Below are 24662 nucleotides of genomic sequence, written 5' to 3'. Positions count from 1 at the left end.
GACCGAGGGTGATTGACCATCATCTTGAACTTCTTCCATTTTCTAATAATTGCGCCAACAGTTGTTGCCTTCTCACCAAGCTGCTTGCCTATTGTGCAGTAGCCCATCCCAGCCTTGTGCAAGTCTACAATTTTATCCCTGATGTCCTTACACAGCTCTCTGGTCTTGGCCATTGTGGAGAGGTTGGAGTCTGTTTGATTGCGTGTGTGGACAGGTGTATTTTATACAGGTAACGAGTTCAAACAGGTGCAGTTAATACAGGTAATGAGTGGAGAACAGGAGGGCTTCTTGAAGGAAAACTGACAGGTCTGTGAGAGCCGGAATTCTTATTGGTTGGTAGGTGATCAAATACTTATGTCATGCAATAAAATACAAATTAATTACTTAAAAATCATACAATGTGATTTTCTGGATTTTTGTTTTAGATTCAGTCTCTCACAGTTGAAGTGTACCTATGATAAGAATTACAGACCTCTACATGCTTTGTAAGTAGGAAAACCTGCAAAATCGGCAGTGCATCAAATACTTGTTCTCCCCATCTTGCCTATGCCGCTCTGTCATTGCTCATCCATATATTTGTATGTATATATTCGTATTTTATTCCTTTACTTAGATTTATGTGTATTAGGCAGTTGCGGAATTGTTAGATTACAGTACATGTTAGATATTGCTGCACTGCCGGAACTAGAAGCACAAGCATTTCGCTACACTCGCAATAACATCTGCTAACCGTATGTGACCAATAAAATGTGATTTGATGTGTATGTCTTCATTCACTTGTAGCCTACTTCTTTGCTGAAATGCCTGTGAGATGGACCAATCACGTGACCGGCATTGGCTACATCTGAAGGAGCCATGTGAGTGAGAGGTGCTTCGGAGCGAGGTAAGCCGGTAGAAGGGATTTATAATTATTATATTCAACCCAAGGGCACAACAGCCACATTGGCTGCAAAAGGCATCAATTATTTTCGGGGGCATTACAGCCACACAAGGGGGATGCTGCTGGGAAATTTGAGGCCTGTTTAGAATATTATCAAGTGCTTGTCAAATTGTGAATGAGAGACAGATGAAGTGTGTGCAGCTTGCGACTTTTTTCAAAAAAGTCCCATCATGCAGCCATAGAATGTATTAAAATATATATATTGCCCAATGTTTGTATCACAACTAAAGTTGAATAAATAACTCTAAATTAAGCTTAAAGGAGGACCAGTTTCTTTGTTTACCGCTCAACACAGAATAGCCGCATGTGCGTACATCCTTTGAAATCATTTGGAGAAAATATCCTTTCTATGTTATTAAGCTATGTTCAGTTGTATTCTTCATACTATAAAATAATTTCCAAAATTATGTCACCGAATTCTAAGCAAATCTTGTCTAATAAATGAACAGGTGTAGCCCACAGCCATAGCCATATCAGGGCCTAACATAAGGACAACTCCGAGTATGCTATTCTGAAATAGACTACATGTTATTTAGTTTCTTTAAAACTGTCTAAAATAAATATTGGATTTATTGTGATGTGTAGGCTGTATTAAATTGATTTATTTACATATTCACTTTTTAAAATGTATATGTTCCAAAGGTCTGATTCAGTGGCTTGTACGCTATGTGTGGAAGCCAGGAGATGCTCAACATGTTTGTAAATTAACGGTCCAATACCGTGAGACTGGCAGTTATTTGCATGACGATCGCCAGTGGACATAATATTAGAGAGAGAGAGAATTGATTGCAAGATCAATCTCTTATCTCTTCCACAAACCCAAACACACACACGATAACAGAAAGATGAAATGATATGCTCTCAACAGAAAGTACAATCAGATTATTTGCTCATTTAAGAGGGGACTGACTTTGAACTACAGAGGAAAAGCAGAGATTTAACTATTAACCATCATTATAAATAATCAAAAGTGACATGCAGCTTAACGTACAGGTAATTGACTCTTTGATAATAAACAACACACCCACTATACAGGAAATCCTCCCATGGCCTCCCAAATCAGTCTTCTAAATATACATTACTTACTAATATAGTTATAATTAGCTGCTATACATAACAAGAGAGACAGATGAACAGATGAGTTCATTAACTTTTGTTTTTGTTTTTAAGTAAATGAAATCATGTAGCTTTGAAATCCTCTGGATATTCATTGTAATGCCACTAAGATGACTGTGAGAGTCCTGGAGGCTGGGGCTGCAGAGCCACGGCGGTGGCCAGGGACAGACAGTGATTATAGGCCATAAGTAACAGGTGGTGGTGGCAGTAATCAGACCCCATGCGGCACACTGACAGTGTGTCCAGTGGGCATGGTGTTAACACATTTACAGCTCCCCTGGGCAACATTTGGCCCATTAGGCCTGCGTAAAAGCCTGTGGTGACAGGTCACCTTGGTAGAGGGTGGCACTGCGGCAGCAGCAGGGCATTCTGCCAGGTCACATGGGACTGTTTGTGGACAGACACATCAAGACACTGCCTCAGTCTCAAGACGCTGTGGAAGAGAGAATGGTGAAAGGTGGCAGCATGGAGGTGTTACATTATCATGACTTCTTCATTACCAATAAAGAACAGTTGATGCGCACAGAGCGTTGAATTATACTAAATATGTCACTTTGAAAAAATACAAGTTTGAGTTCAACTTTGATCATTATGATCATAGCACAAAGCTACGAAAAAGATGATATATGCAGAGAACATAAAAGGCTCTAATCTTGGCTCATTGACATCAAGATTAAAACAGTATCTCTGAAATGGGAGACAAATGAAAGCAGACACCTTCAAGTTCAAACACATAACAGAGCCTCGGGCAAATGAATGAACCCTTTGATCCCTTCTCATCTTAATAAAGCAAATACTTGGCCTGCTTAGAACCTTGTTTCCCTGGCAATACTTGCCTGGCTACCCAAACGCCATGCCACGTCATCGGACATTAGTTTCTTCTCTGCAATGAGTCTGGATCTGAGTACATCCCCTACGATTTACTGAATGGAAATATGTTCTAGACCATCTGATTGGTGCCAGAAACAGATGGGTTGGTCCAGAGCCAAAACCCACGTGGGTAAAGTAACATTTAGAAAATGTGTCTATGGCTTTGACACTCTGATTGGTTAGAGATGATTTAATTACTGATCACTTTGTTTTCTACAACACCCCTTATTTTGACATCACCACAAACGACTTCAATTGCAAAACTGTATCTTAGAATAGATGTGTATGTAACCTACAGTCCTTTCTAAATCCTAATACCTACAAACATATTAGTTTCTAAGATGACTAAATGAACTCCTCTCACCTTATTGAATTTCAATGAGTACAGTCTTTGTCTCTGGAAAGTCACTTGGTCCTGATGATGATGATGACGATGATGAAGGAGCAAGTTGAAAGATACACTTCTGTGGCAGAGGTTTTTACAAGGTTGTTTGGCCTTTGATGTCTTGTCTTATGTATGCTTCATGAAGAAAGATCATTTGTCATATTAATGTGATGAGTTTATTTCGCCTGAACTGGCTGTAATTCCTGAGTGGCGCAGTGGTCTTAGTGCAGTGAGATGCTGTGTCTATCTGGTTCGATCCAGGCTGCATCACATCCGGCCGTGATTGGGAGTCCCATAGGGCGGCGCACAATTGGCCCAGTTTCGCCGGGGTAGGCCGTCATTTTAAATAAGAATTTGTTATTTTAACTGACTTGCCTAGTTAAAAAAAAGGTTAAATTAATAAAATTCATGGTTATATAACCAGCAGGCACATGACCAACTGTCCACATCTGTTTTGGGTTTTCACCTCTACAAAGAATCGCCCAGCAAACGATTCCATAAATACACAGCACACTCAGAAATTAGAGCCAAGTAAATGGAATAGTGTGTCTAGATGTTAATGTATTATTTCTGGGGGGGTCTCTCTGCATTGTTGGGAAAAGACCTACAAGTAAGCATTTCACTGTTAGTCTACACCTGTTGTTTACGACTCATGTGACAAATAAAATGTGATTTGACTATATTAAAATAGGTTTAGCTAAATGTCATCAGGACTTTGTGCTGTAGAAAGACTTCATGTCCCTATTCAGCTCCAAATCTATCATTAGGAGTAGCAAGCAGAGGAGCACCTCTCAACTCTCAGTTAAATGAAAACAACTATTCCGTTTTTTTTATTATCATAAATGACCCAATGAAATTAACAAGACACAATTTCACTCTTCATACTGTACTGTACGCAGTAATAATCAACTCTGCCTGGAAAACACAAAGCACCATTAAACTATGAGCAGCCCTATCCCTCCCAGTGTACCTCTGCCCCATATACTTGCACTCTGTCGTATCCTCAATCCTTCCATCTTCACCTCCACCCTGACATACAGTACAGTACATTTTCTGCCAAAGCAGAGGTGGAAGTTACAGTACCAATGTATGGAACAGATTTAGTCCTCATGATGTATTGTGTAACATCTCCACTTTCTCCCTTGTGATGATCACAGGAAGAGGATCATTCCTTTTCTCTGCATCTCCCAGTGGCCCCAGATCTAGAGGGAGGGGGCATAAATCTCTCTCCTTCAGAGAGTGCACACTATTGAAAGCATACTATCCAAATCAGGTTAGATAGAGAACTGAGCCACAAAGGAGGCAATAGCGCAGGCGCAAACTCAATCTCGCTCACACACTGGCCCTCCCTCCTTCCCTGTCAAACCAACAGAATGGAGTGTAAGGCAGATACAGAACATCAGAATGTATGGGAGATAGGGTTTTGGAGCAGTTACCAGGATCTGTTTTGTGATGTCCCAGGAGTACTGTACTGTATCCTCACCATACTGTTCTGTATCTGGCAGAGAGCAGACACCACTCTGAATAGGACTTGTCAGTAAATCTAACGGAGTCGGACTAACTCAAGTGTAACCATGCTTTCATAATGATTTAGGGGATTTCAGTGGAAGATGCCGTGGAAAGAAATAAGGAAGCATTTAAAGTAACTGTCCAGTGAAAATCTCTCTTTTTTTCTCTCTCTTTCTTTTAATGCTGTTTAATGTTTCTGATACTGTACAAGGCGGTGTGTTGAGAGCTGCTTGAAATAGATTTTTTAAATTGTATATTAATGAAATGAAAGATTCTTGTTCTTGCTGTCTTTTTCTTTATGCGGATGACTCTACACTTCTGGTGTCTCACAAAAGTAAAACTATGTTGGAGAGCATACCTAGCACAGAGCTTACTAACATTAGCAAATGGCTAGGAGATAATAAGCTATCTCTGCACTTAGGGAAAACTAAAGCAAATATTTTTGGATCCAGACCTAAATTGTGTAGGTTGTCTGAAATCAGAGTGGAGTTGGGGACGTGAGGTGCTGAATACTAAAACCTCAAGCTACTTGGGATGTATCCTTGATGGAAGCTTGGGAGGTGTGAGCATGGCCAATAAAGTGCTAGGGAAGGTTAATGCCAGGATTAAGTTTTTGGCTAGAAAGTCCAAGCTGCTTGATAAGGACTCCATGAGTGCTAGCTACTGACCTCATTCAATGTCATTTTGACTATGCTAGTACTTCCTGATTTATCTAAACTTATGAAGGGGAAGCTCCAGATAGCCCAGAACAAGTTGATCAGGGTGGTATTGAAGGTGAGTCCACGTACTCACAAAGGCAGGAGCTGCTTTCAGGAACTAAACTGGCTGCCTGTTGAGGCTAGGGTGTCCCAGATTAGACTAGGTTTGGTTTACAGGAGTATTTATGGTCCTGCGCCCAGATATTTAAGTGATAACTTTCCTCGTGTTAGGGATGCACACAATCACAGCACCAGATCAGCACCAGATCAGGGGCCTGTTGCACAAAACTAGGATAAGGGATTAAGCCAGGATATCTTGGTGATCCTGGCTCAATTGATCCGTAATCCGGTTGCACTAAAGATGGATAGGGGGCAGGAGGATATGTTATGGTATAAATTACCATGGAGATTTATTCTGTGGAGCTAGCCTGCTCCAGACCAGGCTAAATTCCAGGATCTATTTAATCTCATCCCTAATGTCAGTCAGCAGTCACCACAAATGGAAACCAATAGTTATTTCACTGCTCACTATACATTATCACATATAACTAGACCCACTGTTATTATTTAAACGTTTGTGATCATTAATTTCAATGATTTTGGATAAAAAATGATTTTTAGATGATGTTGCTATCATTAGATAATTTACAGTTTCCATAGACTATAAGGCTATATATAAAATGATAGAATATTAGGGCCACAGAGGGGAAAAAACACAAGTCATAATATTGTAACCAGTTGTTTTAAAGGAGGACAGTTGTTAAAATGACAGATGTGGGGCATTTCGTGAAATTGTACTTCAGTATGGTTTCATAAACAAAGACATGCTGATGTGCCAGAATATTAAGTATCACATTGTCATAAGTATCAAAACTGTAAAAACAATATGTAGCTTTTCTGCAGAAAGAACCAGCCTCATAAATTTATGACTTTATCCTTTTTCTTCAGTGTGGCCCTAGTACTCTGTCATATAAACAAATACACATTCCATATGAATATAAAAACACAATGTGTAACATTATGTTCCTTTATTGAATAAGGACAAAACAAAGCAGGTAAACCATCAGCTCCTTTCGAAACTGAAGTCACAGTGACTCTACAAGATGGAAAGCACAGAATCCAAGCATATTATACAAAATGATACATACACATTCAAAGGTCTGTATATAACACACCCTGCATGTCTGCACACTAAAATAAATGCAGGACAAATCCATACACATCAACTGAACAGACAAATGAATGGATGCAGTAGCCTCCCTGCAGCCTTGTATTACACACAGTATACCGCACAAACATCATAAGAGGCCAAATTCGTCAAAAACGAACCCAAAAAACCCAAATTCCTCTGCCACCGCAGGACATATTTAACCAAAATTGAAAGCACACATACTAACTAAAATAATTCAACACATATTGGTCCCTCAGCAGCCGACCACTGTCGTCATCAGGGAAGATTGCCGGATTGTCCCAGTCCATGGCTGGTGGCACTCTGGGGGCCCTCTCCTTCCTCAGGCAGGCCACATTGTGGAGGACAGCACAAGCCACAGTAATATCACATGCCCTAACAGGGCTGACCCTTAATTTGTGAAGGCAGTGAAAGTGTGCCTTCAGGAGGCCAAAGGTCATTTCAACTCTGGCCCTGGTCCTGGCATGGGCATGGTTGTAGGCCTGCTGTGCTTCCTGGGGTCTGTGAAAGGTGTCAGGAGAAAAGGCTGGCAGCCATACCCCTGTCTCCCAGCAACACACCAGAGAATTCACCTGTCAACACAAAATCTCATCATTACTACCTCATAAACACAGTGATATTCTTGACACAGCCATGATGGTTATAAATAGGGGTTGTGTGGCTTACCTTGTGATAGGCACTGATAGATTTCAGAGGCCCGAAAGATTCTGGAGTCATGGACTGAGCCAGGCCATTTTGCCACAACATTGCTGATCACACAGTCAGCATTGCAGACCATCTGAAATCATAAGATGAGGAATATTACACCAATCAATGCACATCACTGGCAATGCAGAGTGTTCGTCAATGGACAATATCAAAAGTTATGTTCACCTGAACATTAATGCTGTGAAAGGATTTCCTATTCACAAAATCGGCCTCATGGGCACCTGAGGGGGCTTTTTATCCTTATGTGTGTGCAGTCCACTGCACCAATGACATTGGGGAAACCTGTCACACAAAGTAATGAGTATCCTACTATGTGTTAACAGTTGTCCTGTAATTTGTAGATCCTCTTACCTGCAATCCTATAGAACTCCTCTTTGATGTCACAGAGTCTTCTGTGGCCAGGGAAGGAGATGAAGACATCTGCTAATGCTTTGATAGCCAGACACACACTCCTTATTGTGCGGCAAATTGTGGCCTTGTTCAGCATCCCCCACTGAGTACAGGAAGGCTCCACTAGCAAAAAGCGCAAGGCCACACAAACCATTTGCTCCACACTCAGTGCATGGCTCCGTGCAGTGCGGTGCTTAATCCTGGGACCCAGTAGTCTGCATAGATACCTGATGCCATCTGCAGAAAACCTGTATCTTTCATATAGATGGTCATCAGGGAAGGCCAGTGGGTCAACCGGTCCCTGAAGACCCTTTCTCGCCTGAAGGCTCTCCTCAGCACAAGTGCGTCTTCATCCACCACATCTCGCACGAATGGGCATGCCATTGTCAGAGCAGAAAGGAACACACAATTTTGGGCCTTCATATAGGCTAGTGGCCACACCTGGTGCTGGGGGGTGGGCAAAGAGGCGATGCCTTATAACGATGACTTGGTTGTACTGATTGCTGGGAAAATAAAAAAAACCTTAGAAAGATGCCACCGTCCTGTGTGCTCACAAAGAGCTCATATGTCATGGCTCACTTGACTTTACGAGAATATACCTAATTTTTATTTTGAGCTGTGTCATCTTCTTGGAGCTGGGGAGGAAAGAAAAATAATGATTAATACATTTGTGTTACAGTTAGCATACAGTGAAGGCATATCTCACCTCCCTCTCAAGTTTTTTTATTTCAAGGTCCAGTTTCCTAATTGTCCTCTTTTTTATTTCGGACTCCAGTGCAAGATTTTCCATCTTTTTCTTCTTGTACTGAATGTCTATGTCTGCCAGTTCTATTTGGCGCCGGAGGTGGTTGCCATACAACTTTCTGATAGCTTGTGAGCTCTGTGAACACAATACAATTAGCGCAGCTGGAATTTGGCAGGATGTGGTGTCCTTTTATTAATACGCACTATGTTGCCAGGCTGGTTTTCCCACTGTATAGCATCTGGGTCCTGTAAAAGAAATTAGATTTTTTGATTTTGATGAGGACTCCTCACCATTGTAGAGTAAATAGTACTTTCACAGTCTTAACATGATACCTCATGCCTTCTGGAATCCAGAGAGATGGTCTCCTCCTCATCATCGTCTCCATCATGTGCTGTTGCTGCTGCACTGGGGCCTTCACCCTATCACATTTAATCGGATTCATATTGAAGCTAGTAGACAAGACATGCCAGGCCTACAGTATGCCTTTGATGGAGTACTCACTGGATCAGCATCGTCTGGTGCTTGTGCTGGTGGCTCTAACAGGAACACAGTGCTGCCAGGCACTGCAAGGCAATAGGTAAACCAAAGTCAGACAGTCCAAATTGATTCAATATGAATGTGGTTGTATCCCATGTAGAGATGGAAGGACATACCTTGAATGAAGCGGGTGGCATCTTGGGAGGAACCTATGCTCGTCTCTTTCCCCCCAGGGATCCCCTCTAAGACGGGCCTGCCTTTATTTAGCTCCAAGGCCATGTCCTCTGCTGGGGTAAGGTCAGCCTTTGGTGACCCACCACCCGTGCCTTGTCTGTGGGTATTCTTTTCACTGCTAAAACAGTACAGACAATGTGTGAGCAGGCACCTTCTGGGTACAATATATGCTTGTGCTTTGTTAAATATTAGTCAGGGACCATACCATTCTGCAGAATGTTCTTGTATTTGATTTTGACCTGCTGCCATGTCCGTTTTGGCCCGTTCATGTTTAATCTACACACACACACACACACACACACACACACACACACACACACACACACACACACATTTAATGGAGTCACACTGCAAAAATTACTTGGTATTTTTGTCTTGTTTTCAGTAAAAATATCAAAAAAATTTATCATAGCTTTATACAGTGTGATGGAGTTACTTTACACAATTTCACTCATATCTGCAGTGGATTTCAATTAAAAATTTAACCGTTTCATAATTACAGTACAACTGCATTTTTGGAGATGTGAATTAAATATTTGAATTGTAATTGTGATGTTTCAGCGGGAGCGGTGAGTGTGTAATTGTGCACTACTTACGCATTCAGGCGGTCTGCAATACTTTGCCACGCTTTTTCTCTTTGCTTTATCACTGTGGCGGTGTTGCCTTTCTTCTTAATTATATCTTTTACCTCCTCGTATGCCTCCATGAGGATTTGTGCTTCCGACGGGGAAAAGTACGCGGCTCTAGTTGCCATGGTAAATCAGTTAATCTGTGATCTGTGGCGGGGTCTATTTGAGTGAGCCGTGAGCGCGCACCTATCCAGGATTGGTTTCACCTGGCTTAATGAATCCGTGTCTGCTCATCCTGGCTTGGTCTTTGTGCAACCAATTAAGCCTGGACGCACATGTTTTGGCTTCATTGAGCTCAGCTGAGTCATTTATCCCGGATGTCTTAATTCTACTTTTGTGCAACAGGCCCCTGGTGCTGTGATTGTGCTGTGTACATACAGGTGCTGTGTACATACAGGTTCAGGAGTAATGCTGTGAAAGGTACTTTCTTGTATACTGGAGCCTCAGAATGGAATGAGTTGCTCCTGCCTATAAAAACAACGTCCTCTCTGGGCAGCTTTAAAAATAAAGCAAACATATGTTTGATGTCCTCTGTGCCCATAAGAATAACCCCTATGATGTAACTGGAATGATGAGATAGATGTTCTTCTACATTTTTGTTTTATTATTTCACTGCCATACTGTGTTCGATCTTGTATAGCCATCTTGTCTCAAGAGGACCACAATGGAAATAAGTCCCAGACTTTATTGTGTGTTGTCCTCAATGATTTTATTAATGTGCATGTATGGCTTTTAAGTTTTATGTGTGCTTGTTTTTTTTTAAATGGTCGAATTAATAAACTAAACTAAACTAAACTGCTGATGCGTACAGTAATACTGTCTTTCAGAGGTCCTGTAGCTGGCATCTGCTCTGTGTCATCAGAGGACAGCATATTATTTATCCATGATGCACTAAGTAGCACCTGGGGCTGGGAATAGAGAGCTGTGCCCTGTGTGGCCTCAGGTTCACGTTCCTCCACAGAAATAGATGTGTTACCCTCAGGCTGTGTGTGCTTTATGCCTAGACAATAGCATTGTAGTCATGGTTAATCACTGTTACTATATCCCTATCTGTTGAAAGACACGCAGGCCGTAGACACACCCACCCCATAAACAACGACCTCACAGCCCAGCACTCACCATGGCAACCACTGGACAGGTCATATGGCAATCTTCACAGGTACACAGCAACACACACCTTATCCTTTGGGAAGTAACCCATCCGTAAAAATTATTTAGATTGTGTGTACAGCACACACTTTTCATGTCGTAGAATACAGTACACTATATACTTTCCTTGGTCAAATCTTGTTGAAGTTGTACTCTAATTATACATGAACTGATGGAGGCAGTTGAATAGACAATCCTTCATGCAACACTGCCACAGAATTAATGACTGGAAAGTGTGCTTGAGAAAAGCATCAACTTGAACCTGCCAAAGAAAAACTGCCGCTTGGAAACCTCTGCCACCAATTTGGTGAAACTTAAATGAACGGACCATTTACCTCTCACCCAATACACGATTTAAAGCATGAATATGAGTATGAGGTGAGGGGAAAAGAGCACACTCAATGAAACTCAATATCTATGTGTTTAGAATAGCTATGAGTTCACTGCCACTGAGCACACCTGTGTTCCTTTTGGCAGAGCCAGACACAATATGACAGATTAAACGACTGGCTTCCGGGTTAAGTGGGCGGGTGTTAATTAAGAAGGGTGGGTGTCTTTTAGGTTCCAGTTGTTGTTGCTAGTCAACTTTCAGTGGACACCCCCATGAGTGTCTTTCAGAACCCCTCCTAAAACCTGCTAAAAACTGCTTTGTTTTGGTTGTTGGTCAGTAACGCTTTGTAAGTTCCCCCTTCTATTTGAGCGACACTATTTGGTTAACTTGCTGGGGAACTTACAAGACTAACAGTGAAATTATTACATATGGGCCCTTCCCAACAATGCAGAGAAAAAAAATATTATAATAATAACACAAGGAATAAAAGCACAATGAGAAATGATAACTTGGCTATATACTCAGGGTACCAGTACCAAGTCGATGTGCAGAGGTACGAGGTAATTGAGGTAGATATGTACATAGGTAGGGGTAAATGACTAGGCAACAGGATAGATAAACAGTAGCAGCAGCGAATGTAATGAGTCAAAATAGTTAGTGCAAAAAGGGTCAGTGCAGATAGTTCGGGTAGCTATTTAGTTAACTATACTGAACAAAAATATAAACGCAACATAGAACGATTTTGCTGAGTTCATATAAGGAAATCAGTGAATTAAAATAAATTTATTAGGCCCTAATCTATGGATTTCACATGACTGGGTGGGCCTGGGGGGGCATAGGCCCACCCACTTGGGAGTCAGACCCAGCCAACAAGAAAGAGTTCTACAGACATAAATACTCATCAGTTTCATCAGCTTTCAGGGTGGCTGGTCTGGTGATTCCACAGGTGAAGAAGTTAGATGTGGAGGTCGTGGGCTGGTGTGGTTACACGTGGTCTGTGGTCGTGAGGCCAGTTGGACGTAGAATTCTCTAAAACGACATTGGAAGTGGCTTATGGTAGAGAAATTAACATTTCATTCTCTGGCAACAGCTCTGGTGGACATTCCTGCAGTCAGCATGCCAATTGCATGCTCCCTCAACTTGAGTAATAAGCTTTTTGTGTGTATGGAACATTTCTGGGATCTTTTATAACCAGCTTATAAAAGATGGCACCAGCACTTTACATGTTGCATTTATATTCTTGTTCAGTATATTTAGTAGTCTTATGGACTTGGTGCATCGGTATCGCTTGCCGCATGGAAGCGGAGAAGACAGTCTGTGACTTGGGTGGCTGGAGTCTTTGACAAGGGTTACCTTGGCGTTCTTGGGCACAGGGACGATGGTGGTCTGCTTAAAATGTCTAGTTATTACAGACTGGGTCAAGGGGAGGTTGAAAATGCCAGTGAAAACAACCGGCAGCTGGTCAGCACATACTCTGATTAAGCGTCCTGGTAATCTGTCTGGCACCGAGGCCTTGTGAATGTCAACCTGTTTAAAGGGCTTACTCAAATCAGCTACGGAAAGCCAGATAACACTGTCGTCTGGAACTGCTAGTGCTCTCACACATGGTTCAGTGATGCTTGCTTCAAAGTGAGCGTAGAAGGCATTTAACTCGTCTGTTAGTCTCGGGAGCATTCGGCAACTTGAGGCTGGATTCGATCTTAGTCCTGTATTGACGCTTTGCATGTTTGATGGCTCATCAGAGGTCATAGCGGCATTTCATATAAGTGTCAGGATTAGTGTCCCGCTCCTTGAAAGCGGCAGCTCTAGCCTTTAGCTCAGTGCGGATGTTGCCTGTAAACCATGGCTTTTGGTTGGGATACAGTGCATTCGAAAAATATTGAGCAAATTTATTTAAAAAAATAACTACTGAAATATCACACTTACAATGCATTCGGAAAGTATTCAGACCCATTCACTTTTTCCACATTTTGTTACGTTACAGCCTTATTACAATTTGTTTATTTTTTTTATTCCTTATCAATCTACACACAATTCAACATAATGACAATGCGATAACAGGTTTTAGGAATTTTTGCAAATGTATTCAAAATAAACAACTGAAATACCTTATTTACATAAATATTCAGACCCTTTGCTATGAGACTAAAAATTGAGCTCAGGTGCATCTTGTTTCTATTCATCATCCTTGAGATGTTTCTACAACTTGATTGAAGTCCAACTGTGGTAAATTCTATTGATTGGACATGATCTGGAAAGGCACACCCATGTCTATATAAGGTCTCACAGTTGTCAGCACAAAAACCAAGCCATGAGGACAAAGGAATTGTCGGTAGAGCTCCAAGACAGGATTGTGTCGAGGCACAGATCTGGGGAAAGGTACCAAAAAATGTCTGCAGCATTGAAGGTCCCAAAGAACACAATGTTCTGCATCATTCTTAAATGGAAGAAGTTTGGAACCACCAACACTCTTCCTAGAGCTGGCTTCCTTGCCAAACTGAGCAATTGGGGGAGAAGGGCCTTTGTCAGGGAGGTGACCAAGAACCCGGTGTTTACTCTGACAGAGCTCCAGAGTTCCTCTGTGGAGATGGGAGAACCTTCCAGAAGGACAACCGTCTCTGCAGCACTCCACCAACCGGGACTTTATGGTAGAGTGGCCAGACGGAAGCCACTCCTCCGTAAAAGGCACGTGACAGCCCACTTGGAGTTTACCAAAAGGCACCTAAAGGACTCTGACTATGAGAAACAAGATTATCTGGTCTGATGAAACCAAGATTGAACTCTTTGTCCTGAATGCCAAACATCACGTCTGAAGGAAACCTGGCACCATCCCTACGGTGAAGCATGGTGGTGGCAGAATCATGCTGTGGGGATGTTTTTCAGTGGCAGGGACTGGTGACTAGTCGGGATCAAGAGAAAGATGAACAGAGTAAAGTACAGAGAGGTCCTTGATGAAAACCTGCTCCAGAGCGCTCAGGATCTCTGAGTTTCATCTTTAAAACAGGACCCTAAGCACACAACCAAGACAATGCAGGAGTGGCTTCGGAATAAGTCTCTGAATGTCCTTGAGTGGGCCAGCCTCATAAAATGGCTAACATTAGAATCAGGTGCAAATTATTAGAAAATCATTAGAGAGTAAGTTGGGAAGGTCCAGCCTTCCATAAAATTAGAACCTTTGTCTGGTTTGGTATTAACCATATGGATGTGTGGTAACACATCACTCAACACTCAAAAACATTCTGGGACACTGTAAAGTCCATGGAGAATAAGAGCACCTCCTCCCAGCTGCCAACAGCACTGAGGTTAGGAAACACTGTCTCTACCGATAAATCCACAATAATTGAGCATTTCAATAAGCATTTTTCTACAGCTGGCCATGCTTTCCACCTGGCTACCCCTACCCCAGTCAACAGCCCTGCGCTCCCCACAGCAACTCGCCCAAACCTCCCCCACTTCTCCTTCACCCAAATCCAGAGAGCTGATGTTCTTAAAGAGCTGCAAAATCTGGACCCCTACAAATCAGCTGGGCTAGATCTGGACCCTATCTTTCTAAAATTATCTGCCGAAATGATTGCAACCCCTATTACTAGTCTGTTCAAACTCTCTTTCGTATCGTCTGAGATTCCCATAGATTGGAAAGCTGCCGCGGTCATTCCCCTCTTCAAATGGGGAGACACTCAAGACCCAAACTGCTACAGATCTATATCTATTCTACCCTGCCTTTCCAAGGTCTTTGAAAGTCAAGTTAACAAACAGATTACCGACCATTTCGAATCTCACCGTACCTTCTCCGCTATGCAACCTGGTTTCAGAGCTGCCATGGGTGCACCTCAAGGTCCTAAACGATATCATAACCGCCATATCATAACCGCCATCAATAAGAGACACTACTGTGCAGCCATATTCACCGACCTGGCTAAGGCTTTCGACACTGTCAATCACAACATTCTTATTGGCAGACTCAACAGCCTTGGTTTCTCAAATGATTGCCTCTTTTGGTTCACCAACTACTTCTCAGATAGAGTTCAGTGTGTCAAATCGGAAGGCCTGTTGTCCGGTGGCAGTCTCTATGGGGGTGCCACAGGGTTAAATTCTCGGGCCAACTCTCTTCTCTGTATACATCAATGATGTCGCTCTCGCTGCAGGTGATTGTTTGATCTACGCAGACGATACCATTCTGTATACCTCTGGCCCTTCGTTGGACACTGTTAATTAACCTCCAGATGAGCATCAATGCCATACAACTCTCCTTCTGTGGCCTCCAACTGCTCTTAAATGCAAGTAAAACTAAATGCATGTTCTTCAACCGATCGCTGCCCGCCCATCCAGCATCACTACTCTGGACGGTTCAGACTTAGAATATGTGGACAACTACAAATATCTAGGTGTCTGGTTAGACTGTAAACTCTTATACATCTCCAATCCAAAATTAAATCTAGAATCGGCGTCCTATTTCGCAACAAAGCATCCTTCACTCATGCTGCCAAAAATACCCTCGTAAAACTGACCATCCTACCAATCCTCAACTTCGGCGATGTCATTTACAAAATAGCCTCCAACACTCCACTGAACAAATTGGATGCAGTCTATCACAGTGCCATCCGTTTTGTCACCAAAGCCCCATATACTACCCACCACTGCAACCTGTATGATCTCGTTGGCTGGCCCTCCCTTCATACTTATTGCCAAATCCACTGGCTCCAGGTCATCTACAAGTCTCTGCTAGCTAATGCCCCGCCTTATCTCAGCTCACTGGTCACCATAGCAGCACCCACCCGTAGCACGCACCCCAGCAGGTATATCTCACTGGTCACCCCCAAAGCCAATTCTTCCTTTGGCCGCCTCTCCTTCCAGTTCTCTGCTGCCAATGACTGGAACGAACTGCAAAAATCTCTGAAGCTGGAGACTTCTGTCAGAGCAGCTCATAGATCACTGCACCTGTACATAGCTCATCTGTAAATAGCCCATCCAATCTACCTCATCCCCATACTGTATTTATTTATTTATTTATTTATCTTGCTCCTTTGCACCCCAGTATCTCAACTTGCACATTCATCTTCTGCACATCCTACCATTCCAGTGTTTAATTGCTATATTGTAATTACTTTGCGATCGTGGCCTATTTAAAAAAATAATAAAAAAAATAAACATCATGCCAAGATCAAAATACCTATCCGAGGCCCTCAGAAGAAAGATTGTTGATGCCCATGAGTCAGGGAGGGGTTACAAATCCATTTCCAAGCAATTCGAAGTACATCATTACACTTTCCGACAGATCATCCACAAATGGAGAAAATTGCAGACCACTGGTAATCTACCTAGGACAGGTGGGTCCCACCAAATTCAACCCAAGAGCTGACCGAAAGATGCTCATAGAAGTCTCTAAGAACCCCAGGGTAACATCAAGGGATCTGCAGGCCTCTCTTGCCACAATCAATGTCAGTGCATGAGTCAACTGGCCTTACATGGTTGGTCAGGAAGGAAGAAGCCTCTGCTCTCAAAAGAGTATATCAAGACAAGACTGACGTTTACCAGACAACACCTGGGTAAGTACAAAACTACTGGAACAATGTGCTCTGGACAGATGAATTAAAGGTGGAGTTGTTTGGCTGCAATGCCAGATGCCATGTTTGTCGAAAACGAAACTATCTTTGAACAGAATAACCTCATACCAACCATAATGCATGGAGGCGGTGGCCTTATGGTTTGGGGCTGCTTTTCTGCCTCAGGGCCTGGCCAACTTACCATCATTGACTCAACCATGAATTCCGTATTGTACCAGAGAATTCTTGAGAAGAATGTGAGGCCATCTGTCATAAAGCTGAAGCTGAACCGGACATGGATCTTGGAACAGGACAATGATCCACACACAAGCAAAGCTACAACAGAATGGCTCAATAAGAAGAAATGGAGGGTTATGGAATGTGCCCGAGTCAAAGCCCAGATCTCAATCCTGTCGAAATGCCGTGGGGGGACTTGAAGTGGGCCTTGCATGCAAGAAAGCCCTCAAACGTGACACAGTTGTATCAGTATTATAAGGAGTGGGCAAAAATTCCTCCCAGTCGATGTAAGAGACTGATAGACAGTTACAAGAAATGGCTACATTAAGTTATTTCAGCCAAAGGGGGCAACATCAGCTAATTAAGCTAGGGGTGTACTCATTTTTTCCACACTATGGAATTGAATTTCTGTAGATTTTTGATTAATAAATGATTGCAAAGTATATCTTCCAGTGTAATTTGTTAAATTAGATTACCTTTCTTTCAATGGTGTTGAAATAAGGATTACATATCCATCTGTTCAAATATGTAATAAAAAAAAGACACATTTGTAGGGGGTGTACTTCTTATTCATATGACTGTCCATATCCCAACCAGAAGCCATGGATTACAGGCAATATCCGCACTGAGCTAAATTCTAGAGCTGCCGCTTTCAAGGAGCGGGAAACTAATCCGGATGCTTATAAGAAACAACGCTATGCCCTGCGAAAAACCATCAAACATGCAAAGCGTCATTACAGGACTAAGATTGAATCCTACTACACCGGCTCTGATGCTTGTCAGATGTGGCAGGGCTTGCAAACTATTACAGATTACAAAGGGAAACCCAGCTGCAAGCTACCCAGTGACCCAAGCCTACCAAACGAGCTAAACGCCTTCTACGCTCTCGCTTCGAGGCAAGCCACTTCGAGGCAAGCCATGCATGAGATCACCAGCTGTTCCAGACGATTGTGTGGTCAAGCTCTCCATAGCCTTATCTAAGACCTTTAAACAGGTCAACATTCAAAAGGCAGCAAGGTCAGATGGATTGTGCTTTGGGTCATTGTCCTAATGTAGGACGAAATTGGCTCCAATTAAGTGCCGTCCACAGGGTATGGCATGGTGTTGCAAAATGCAGTACAAATCTCCCACTTTACCACCACCAATGCACCCCTAGACCATCGCATTGCCTCCACCATGCTTGACAGATGGAGTATTTTTTTCTGAGTTTCACAAATGTTCTTCTTTGTGATCTGAACACCTCAAACTTAGATTCGTCTGACCATAACACTTTTTCCCAATCTTCCTCAGTCCAGTGTCTGTGTTATTTTGCCCATCTTAATCTTGTATATTTATTGGCCAGTCTGAGATATGGCTCTTTCTTTTCAACTCTGCCTAGAAGGCCAACATCCCGGAGTTGCCTCTTCGCTGTTGATGTTGAGACTGGCGTTTTGCGGATACTATTCAATGAAGCTGCCAGATGAGGACCTGTGAGGTGTCTGTTTCTCAAACTAGACACTCTAATGTATTTGTCCTCTTGCTCAATTGTGCACCGGGGCCTCCCACTCCTCTTTCTATTCTGGTTAGAGCCAGTTTGCACGGTTCTCTGACGGGAGTAGTACACAACGTTGTATGAGATCTTCAGTTTCTTGGCAATTTCTCGCATGGAAAAGCCTTCATTTGTCGGAACAAGAATAGACTGATGAGTTTCAGAAGAAAGTGCTTTGTTTCTGGCCATTTTGAGCCTGTAATAGAACATGGATGACTGACTCATTATGGCCTCAACGTGTTCTTTATAGCAGGATAAAGGACAGTGGTTTTATTTCCCCCTCGAGTGGTTCTTTTCATGATCTTCGTCAGAAACACATAGATCAAACATCTAGGGAGATTGTACAGTGACGTCAGACGCTGGAGGTGCCTTAGCAGCTATTATAGGAGTAAAAAGGCATGTCATTAGGGAGGTCTATTACAAAAAGAAAATCCTACACCCATGGATGTACTGTGTGTGACTCTCCTTATTTCCTCGGATGTCTTAGTCCCTGGCTCCCTCTAATGAAGAGCTGGTCTCCAAGGAGCTCTAGACAGAGGTGGACAACCTGATATTTTCATTTCTATAAGTTAACTGTCTGGATGGCTAATTGGCTCTTTCTTTTAGTTTTCTATTATGTGTAGGCTACAGGAAACTCATAACAAAAAAATTTAGATTCTCTTGGAATTAAGATGATCAAAAAAGGACATGAAAGTACAGTAAGTGTGGCACACATCCAAGATTGACCACATCACACTCAATAAAGTTGTAGAATCACTTCAGCAGTGGAGACATCCATGATCCTGCATTCTAATTCTATCCAACACTCCATGTTTACACAAATGTTCAAAGAATTACACTCCCTACATCATATTTTCATTCAATATTTATAAATCCAACATGGTCCAATAAAATGGACTACAGTGCTTTAAACGCAGACTCTACGATAAATACTCAATCTATATGTAAATATGAGGTACATTGGAACTTTGAAAAAGCTGGAAAATGTATTACCTTTCCCATTTGATCAGAGCCCCTGGAGCTAAAGTTATGACTTCTAATGGAATTTGAGGGGCAGAGAGACTCAGAAGCAGGAAAGCTGGAAGTGTAAATGCAGGCACAGGGGAGCTATCTGAAACAACGATTAATAACAAAATGGCTCTGGAAAGGTTACTCTTTTCTAAGTCCAATTATTACAATTATTGCTTTTTGACATGTCAACAACTTTCTCTCCAAAATTGACACAAATAAAAAGGTGTGAAGGGTTCACACTCAAAAAGATGTCGCATAAAGCTTACCTCATTTTTCACCACGTTAGACCTGTGTTACATGGTGAATGTCCAGATAACCATGTGTCTTTTATGGGGTGTGGTGGAGCAGTAAAGAGGATGTGTGTGCCATGACGCTCCATTTGAATCATGTGCTATCCACACATAGTGATTAGCCCCCGATTACGGCCTATGTCGGGACATGAAGGAGGTGTTTGCAAATGCCTGTCAGGGTTGGGATTTGAAACCTCTAATCCCAAAATAATGATTTAACAACTTTGGAACATGTTATTTACTAAACAGAAGCAATCCCTGCCATTTGGATCCTGGCAAAAAAGGACCCCATAATTAGAGCAAATGTAGCAAAGGTACTTACAGTGAGTAGCTAGCTACCATCACAGCAGCAACAATAACAGTGCCTGTAAATAAAGATATGTCTGGATGCACATAAAATACAGTACCTTCACATGCAATGACTCTGCATGTGGTGGGATAACAGTCAGTGAAACCCTAGATATAAACTATTTTTAATTTCACGTGAGGAATAATAGGGATGATCCAGCAAAGTGTTAGGCCTATAGAAAGGCATTATGAATCCTCTAGAAAACATCCCAAAATGGAAAGAAGTTGGAAAGACAGAGGGTTCACACTGGACTGGACATCACTCCTTCCCAAACATCCCATTCTAGGAATTTGAAAAGATTGATAGATCTTGATCAGTAGTCTTTTCGTGGAAAGGTTAACAAATGTTCATGTCTCCATGCACCTCCTTTTCGTGGAAAGGTTAACAAATGTTCATGTTTCCATGCACCTCCTTTTCGTGGAAAGGTTAACAAATGTTCATGTTTCCATGCACCTCCTTTTCGTGGAAAGGTTAACAAATGTTCATGTTTCCATGCACCTCCTTTTCGTGGAAAGGTTAACAAATGTTCATTTTTCCATGCACCTCCTTTTCGTGGAAAGGTTAACAAATGTTCATGTTTCCATGCACCTCCTTTCTCTATTTATTTTCCTTTTTAAGAAGTGACATAAAAATGAACCGGTAGCCAGTTGTGAAGGCTGTAATGCTCCTCTCCCTTGGGAGGATTCACTGCACTCTCATCATGTGGTTTGGTTAGGCTGTGCCTTCAAGAGAAAACCGATGGGGAACATGACAATAAAGACTCCTTGGACCCACCCACCCTCACTATTTTTACCAAATGAACCAAAACATGAGTAGTCACACTGTTTCTATTTCAGCTGAATTTTAAACGGCACCACCTCAAGCTTAACCTGCTGTGCTCTACTCAGCTGAATGCAGGTGCTCCATCACTGGACCAAGTCAGATACAATCTGGACAACGAGGTGCCAGATAACGTAAACCCTGAGCAGGCTTTAAAAAATGAGAGCATTAAATTATTAAATTTCTTAACTTTTTGATTTGACGGACTGCAATGCGAACATTGCATTTTATAGTAAGCTACTAACGTTAAATATTTGCAAGTGAGTACCCCAAAACCAGAGAGAGAGGTTTAAACTTCATGACAGAGGAGAGGGAAAGAGATAGATGTGTACTGTTGGTGTTAATGCGTCAGAGGCAAGGAGAGACCCAGAGGGGGAATGGTGTCTTCGTCACCATGGCATAGGAGAGTATTCAGCTCCATGTTCTAACAGCTTCTACCCCCAAGCCATAAGACTGCTGAACAATTCATCAAATGGCCACCCGGACTATTTACATTGACTCGGTACCAGTACCCCCTGTATCGAGCCTCGTTATTGTTATTTTTATTGTGTTACTTTATATTTTTATTTGACTATTTTTACTTTACTTTATTTAGAAAATATTTTCTTGACTCTTTCTTGAACTGCATTGTTGGTTAGGCTTGTAAGTAAGCATTTCACAGTAAGGTCTACAACTGTTGTATTCGGAACATGTGACAAAAACGATTTTATTTCCTTTGATTCACAAGTGAAAGTACATAATCCAAGTGATAGGCTAATATTGTCACCCATCAGACTCTTAATTTAATGTTGTCTTTACATACACTATATAATATATGTGTGAAATGAGTTTTGATTTAGAATGGACCATTATCATGCACCTGTCTTGGAACATGGGGAAAAGAAATCTGTCGACTATGCACTCAAATAGCGAATGGAGGATGCTTTTCCCGTGGTTCATTTTCATGCCAGCCAGGTAGGCTATACTCCTGTTGTAAAGCGAAGCAATGTGCTTAATATTAGGAAAGTTGACAAATAGTAGGCCTAGCCTATAGAAAGCTGATGGGATCCTCCTCTCTTCATTAGAATCCATCAAAACTCTGTTTTCTCACGCAAACGCATACCCTATAGAAATGTTGCGCGACACGAGCTCATCAAAGTGTTTGATTCGATTTTCGACACATTTGCATTGATGTCAGTGTGATTAGAGGGACAATAGAGTACTGAGTACCAGGCAGTTAACACGTTTTGTAGGCTACTAATGACCATCAGCAGCATCAGAGCTTGGTGAAGCCTAATTAATTGTCTGCCATCATGACCACCGGTGTCGCGTTAATACGTCACCGTAACAGCCCTAGTCTGCACATAGATTTTTGTTAAGCCCTCGATGAGTCATTCTAAATGTACCCCATATGATGTGCTGTTCAGTAGGAATGACACTTTCAGCCTTGGAAATAAGAAATTAGATCTACTGTATGTTCTTATCTATGGGTGTGTATACTGTATGCTGATCACAGGTAGAGCTGGCAACTGGCAAATCAATCTCCCGTCAGTATATCTTTGGAAGGGGTTCAAGGATCAGAAAACCTGGAGTGTTCAAAGCTTACAGATTGGCACTCCCATAATCCTCGCAAGTTGGCGCTCCTCACCCGCTTAATAGTGGAGCTAGGGTAGGATAGAGGGATATTTTCCCCCTCTATCCTGCTACTATGACACCGGCGTCTGGGGCCGATGTCATACTGTACTGGAAGCAGCTGTCGTGGTGCTATCACTGGGAACTATTGAGCCGAGCCGCCCAGGCTGTCCGTTATAGACTCTTACCTCACAGAGGCTGGGTTATGAAAATATCAGTGCTGTTTATGCATTCGCAAGGCAGAGGGTGAAACTACAGTTAGCTATATTGAGTGTGTCAATAGGCCTTCGCAGTCAAAAACGAGGCAGCAGACTAAAGCAATTGTGAAGTTTGTAAATTTGAAGGTTTGGTCGAGTCTAATTAGTCCAGAGGTGGCTGTACAGTCAGCCATCTTTTTTCCAAGGCTGGAATTCCCATGCTCCCACCAGACATCCTTCATTGAAGGTTGACCTCACTCTCATTTTCTTTTCACTGTACTGGAGCATATCCCAAAAACCTCCACACATTTATAGAAACAGTCTGCTGCTCACTAGAGCAGAGAAGGGAATCTGCGAGTGGCTCGGCGTTACTCACTGTATCGAGGTAATCACATTTTTCTCAATTATCTACCAGGGTTCCAGTAGCCATATAAGCCAATTTCAGAGAGAAAGAGAGATAGAAAGGCCCATGAGTCACATTTAACATAAAACAGAGAAACGTGGGACAGCAAAGGAATTTGTTCCAAGAAGACCCCTTTCCTGTAGTTATAATGGAGCTGTGGTGTAGTGCTTTCCACTCAGTCTTGCCTCCACTTTCAGAGGTATGCCTTTGAAATCCTGCAGACTTCACTCCACTCCTCCTGATCCTGCAGCTTCTCTAACTAATTAGTGTCAAGTAGCATCACCTCACACTGCCAAAGATCTCTTTATGTTGAGCGCCCCTGACACCTCAGCCTGAATCCCTGAATAAATAGCACTTTATCAGCTATTTTTTGTCCGCTGAGACAGAAAAACACCCAATGTTACGCAAGTGTTTCTCAGAAAGCTGGTGCTGTGACACGGAGCGTTAAGTTGTGTGTTGATCCCCTCAGACCCCTCAGTTTGCAGTTTCCACATAAACAACTCAGACAGGCACGTGCCCTCACAACACGGATAACCATACATTTCCCAGGGGTTGAACTCTGGGCCTCAGCCCTGTCAGCCCTGGGAGTGAGGCTGGGCTGTCAGGGAAGTGAGTAATAGATGTGATGTGGTTGGGAGAGAGGAGGGAGAGGAGTTTGGTTCCGGAAGGCTGGTGAGGGTCCAGCATGGGGAACATGGACAAGAATATCCCAGCGCCTCCAAAAGCTACTATGGAGAGAGATGTAACCAGACCAGGGTAGCAGGGAGAGTAAGTAGACCCAAGGGCCTGGCTGGCTAGTATATTCATAATACTGATTACTGGAGCTGCCTGCCCTTTACTGTTTGTCCCTCTGCTGTGCGGCTCTGGAATGTGTGTGTGCATGTGTGTGTGTGTGTGCATGTGTGTATGCAGTGTTGAGGAGTAACTAATTACATGTAATCTGATCTTTACATGTAATCTTTACATGTAATCTGATGACAAACAAACGTTAATTAGTTACATTACCAGCTAAATTATTGGAATCAGATTACAAATACTTTTGAAAAACTAGATGATTACTTCTTGGATTACTTTTACATTCAGAAAGGATGTTTTCAAAAAAATACATTGACACCTTTGTTTTCTCAATGACATTCAATTCAGCTTTGAAAAAAGATGCAAGTTTGTTCCACCTGAGCGAGTCTGACCACAAGTCAGAGACCACTAGATGACACACCAAATGCTTTGATGGATCCATTTTGTCTTCTTCTAATGCCTCTTACAGTTTTTCTCAGTCGCTTTGGTGCATTTCTTAGATCAAAAGT

General features: G+C 42.3%; 1 protein-coding gene and 1 long non-coding RNA gene across 2 annotated transcripts; both read right to left on the bottom strand.

Annotated features, from left to right (window-relative positions):
• Positions 1–6855: 6855 nt before the first annotated feature.
• Positions 6856–8253, bottom strand: LOC135560246 (uncharacterized). The gene is made up of 3 exons (XR_010458845.1): positions 7767–8253; positions 7374–7485; positions 6856–7279 (listed from the first exon to the last, which is right to left on the bottom strand). It is a non-coding gene; the product is annotated as an uncharacterized LOC135560246 (long non-coding RNA).
• A 31-nt stretch (positions 8254–8284) lies between these two features.
• Positions 8285–10236, bottom strand: LOC135560245 (uncharacterized). Its single transcript, XM_065001939.1, has 7 exons — positions 9467–10236; positions 9204–9379; positions 9052–9113; positions 8883–8969; positions 8754–8795; positions 8512–8685; positions 8285–8440 (listed from the first exon to the last, which is right to left on the bottom strand). Exons 1-7 carry the CDS (start codon positions 9508–9510, stop codon positions 8405–8407), a joined length of 621 nt encoding a protein of 206 aa, XP_064858011.1. The 5' UTR covers positions 9511–10236; the 3' UTR covers positions 8285–8404.
• Positions 10237–24662: the final 14426 nt, after the last annotated feature.

This window comes from Oncorhynchus nerka, linkage group LG15 (genome assembly GCF_034236695.1).
Source record: "Oncorhynchus nerka isolate Pitt River linkage group LG15, Oner_Uvic_2.0, whole genome shotgun sequence".
NCBI classification, from domain to species: Eukaryota; Metazoa; Chordata; class Actinopteri; order Salmoniformes; family Salmonidae; genus Oncorhynchus; species Oncorhynchus nerka.
This window is presented reverse-complemented; position numbering and strand designations above follow the sequence as displayed.

Bases quoted from the DNA above. Each gene is read 5' to 3' on its own strand.
- LOC135560245 (XM_065001939.1), bottom strand. From the start codon at position 9,510: ATGGCAGCAGGTCAAAATCAAATACAAGAACATTCTGCAGAATG. The intron at 9,114-9,203 runs GTATGTCCTTCC...ATTGCCTTGCAG, and splicing joins TGCCACCCGCTTCATTCAAG to TGCCTGGCAGCACTGTGTTC. The intron at 8,441-8,511 runs GTGAGATATGCC...TTTCCTCCCCAG, and splicing joins TAAAAAAACTTGAGAGGGAG to CTCCAAGAAGATGACACAGC.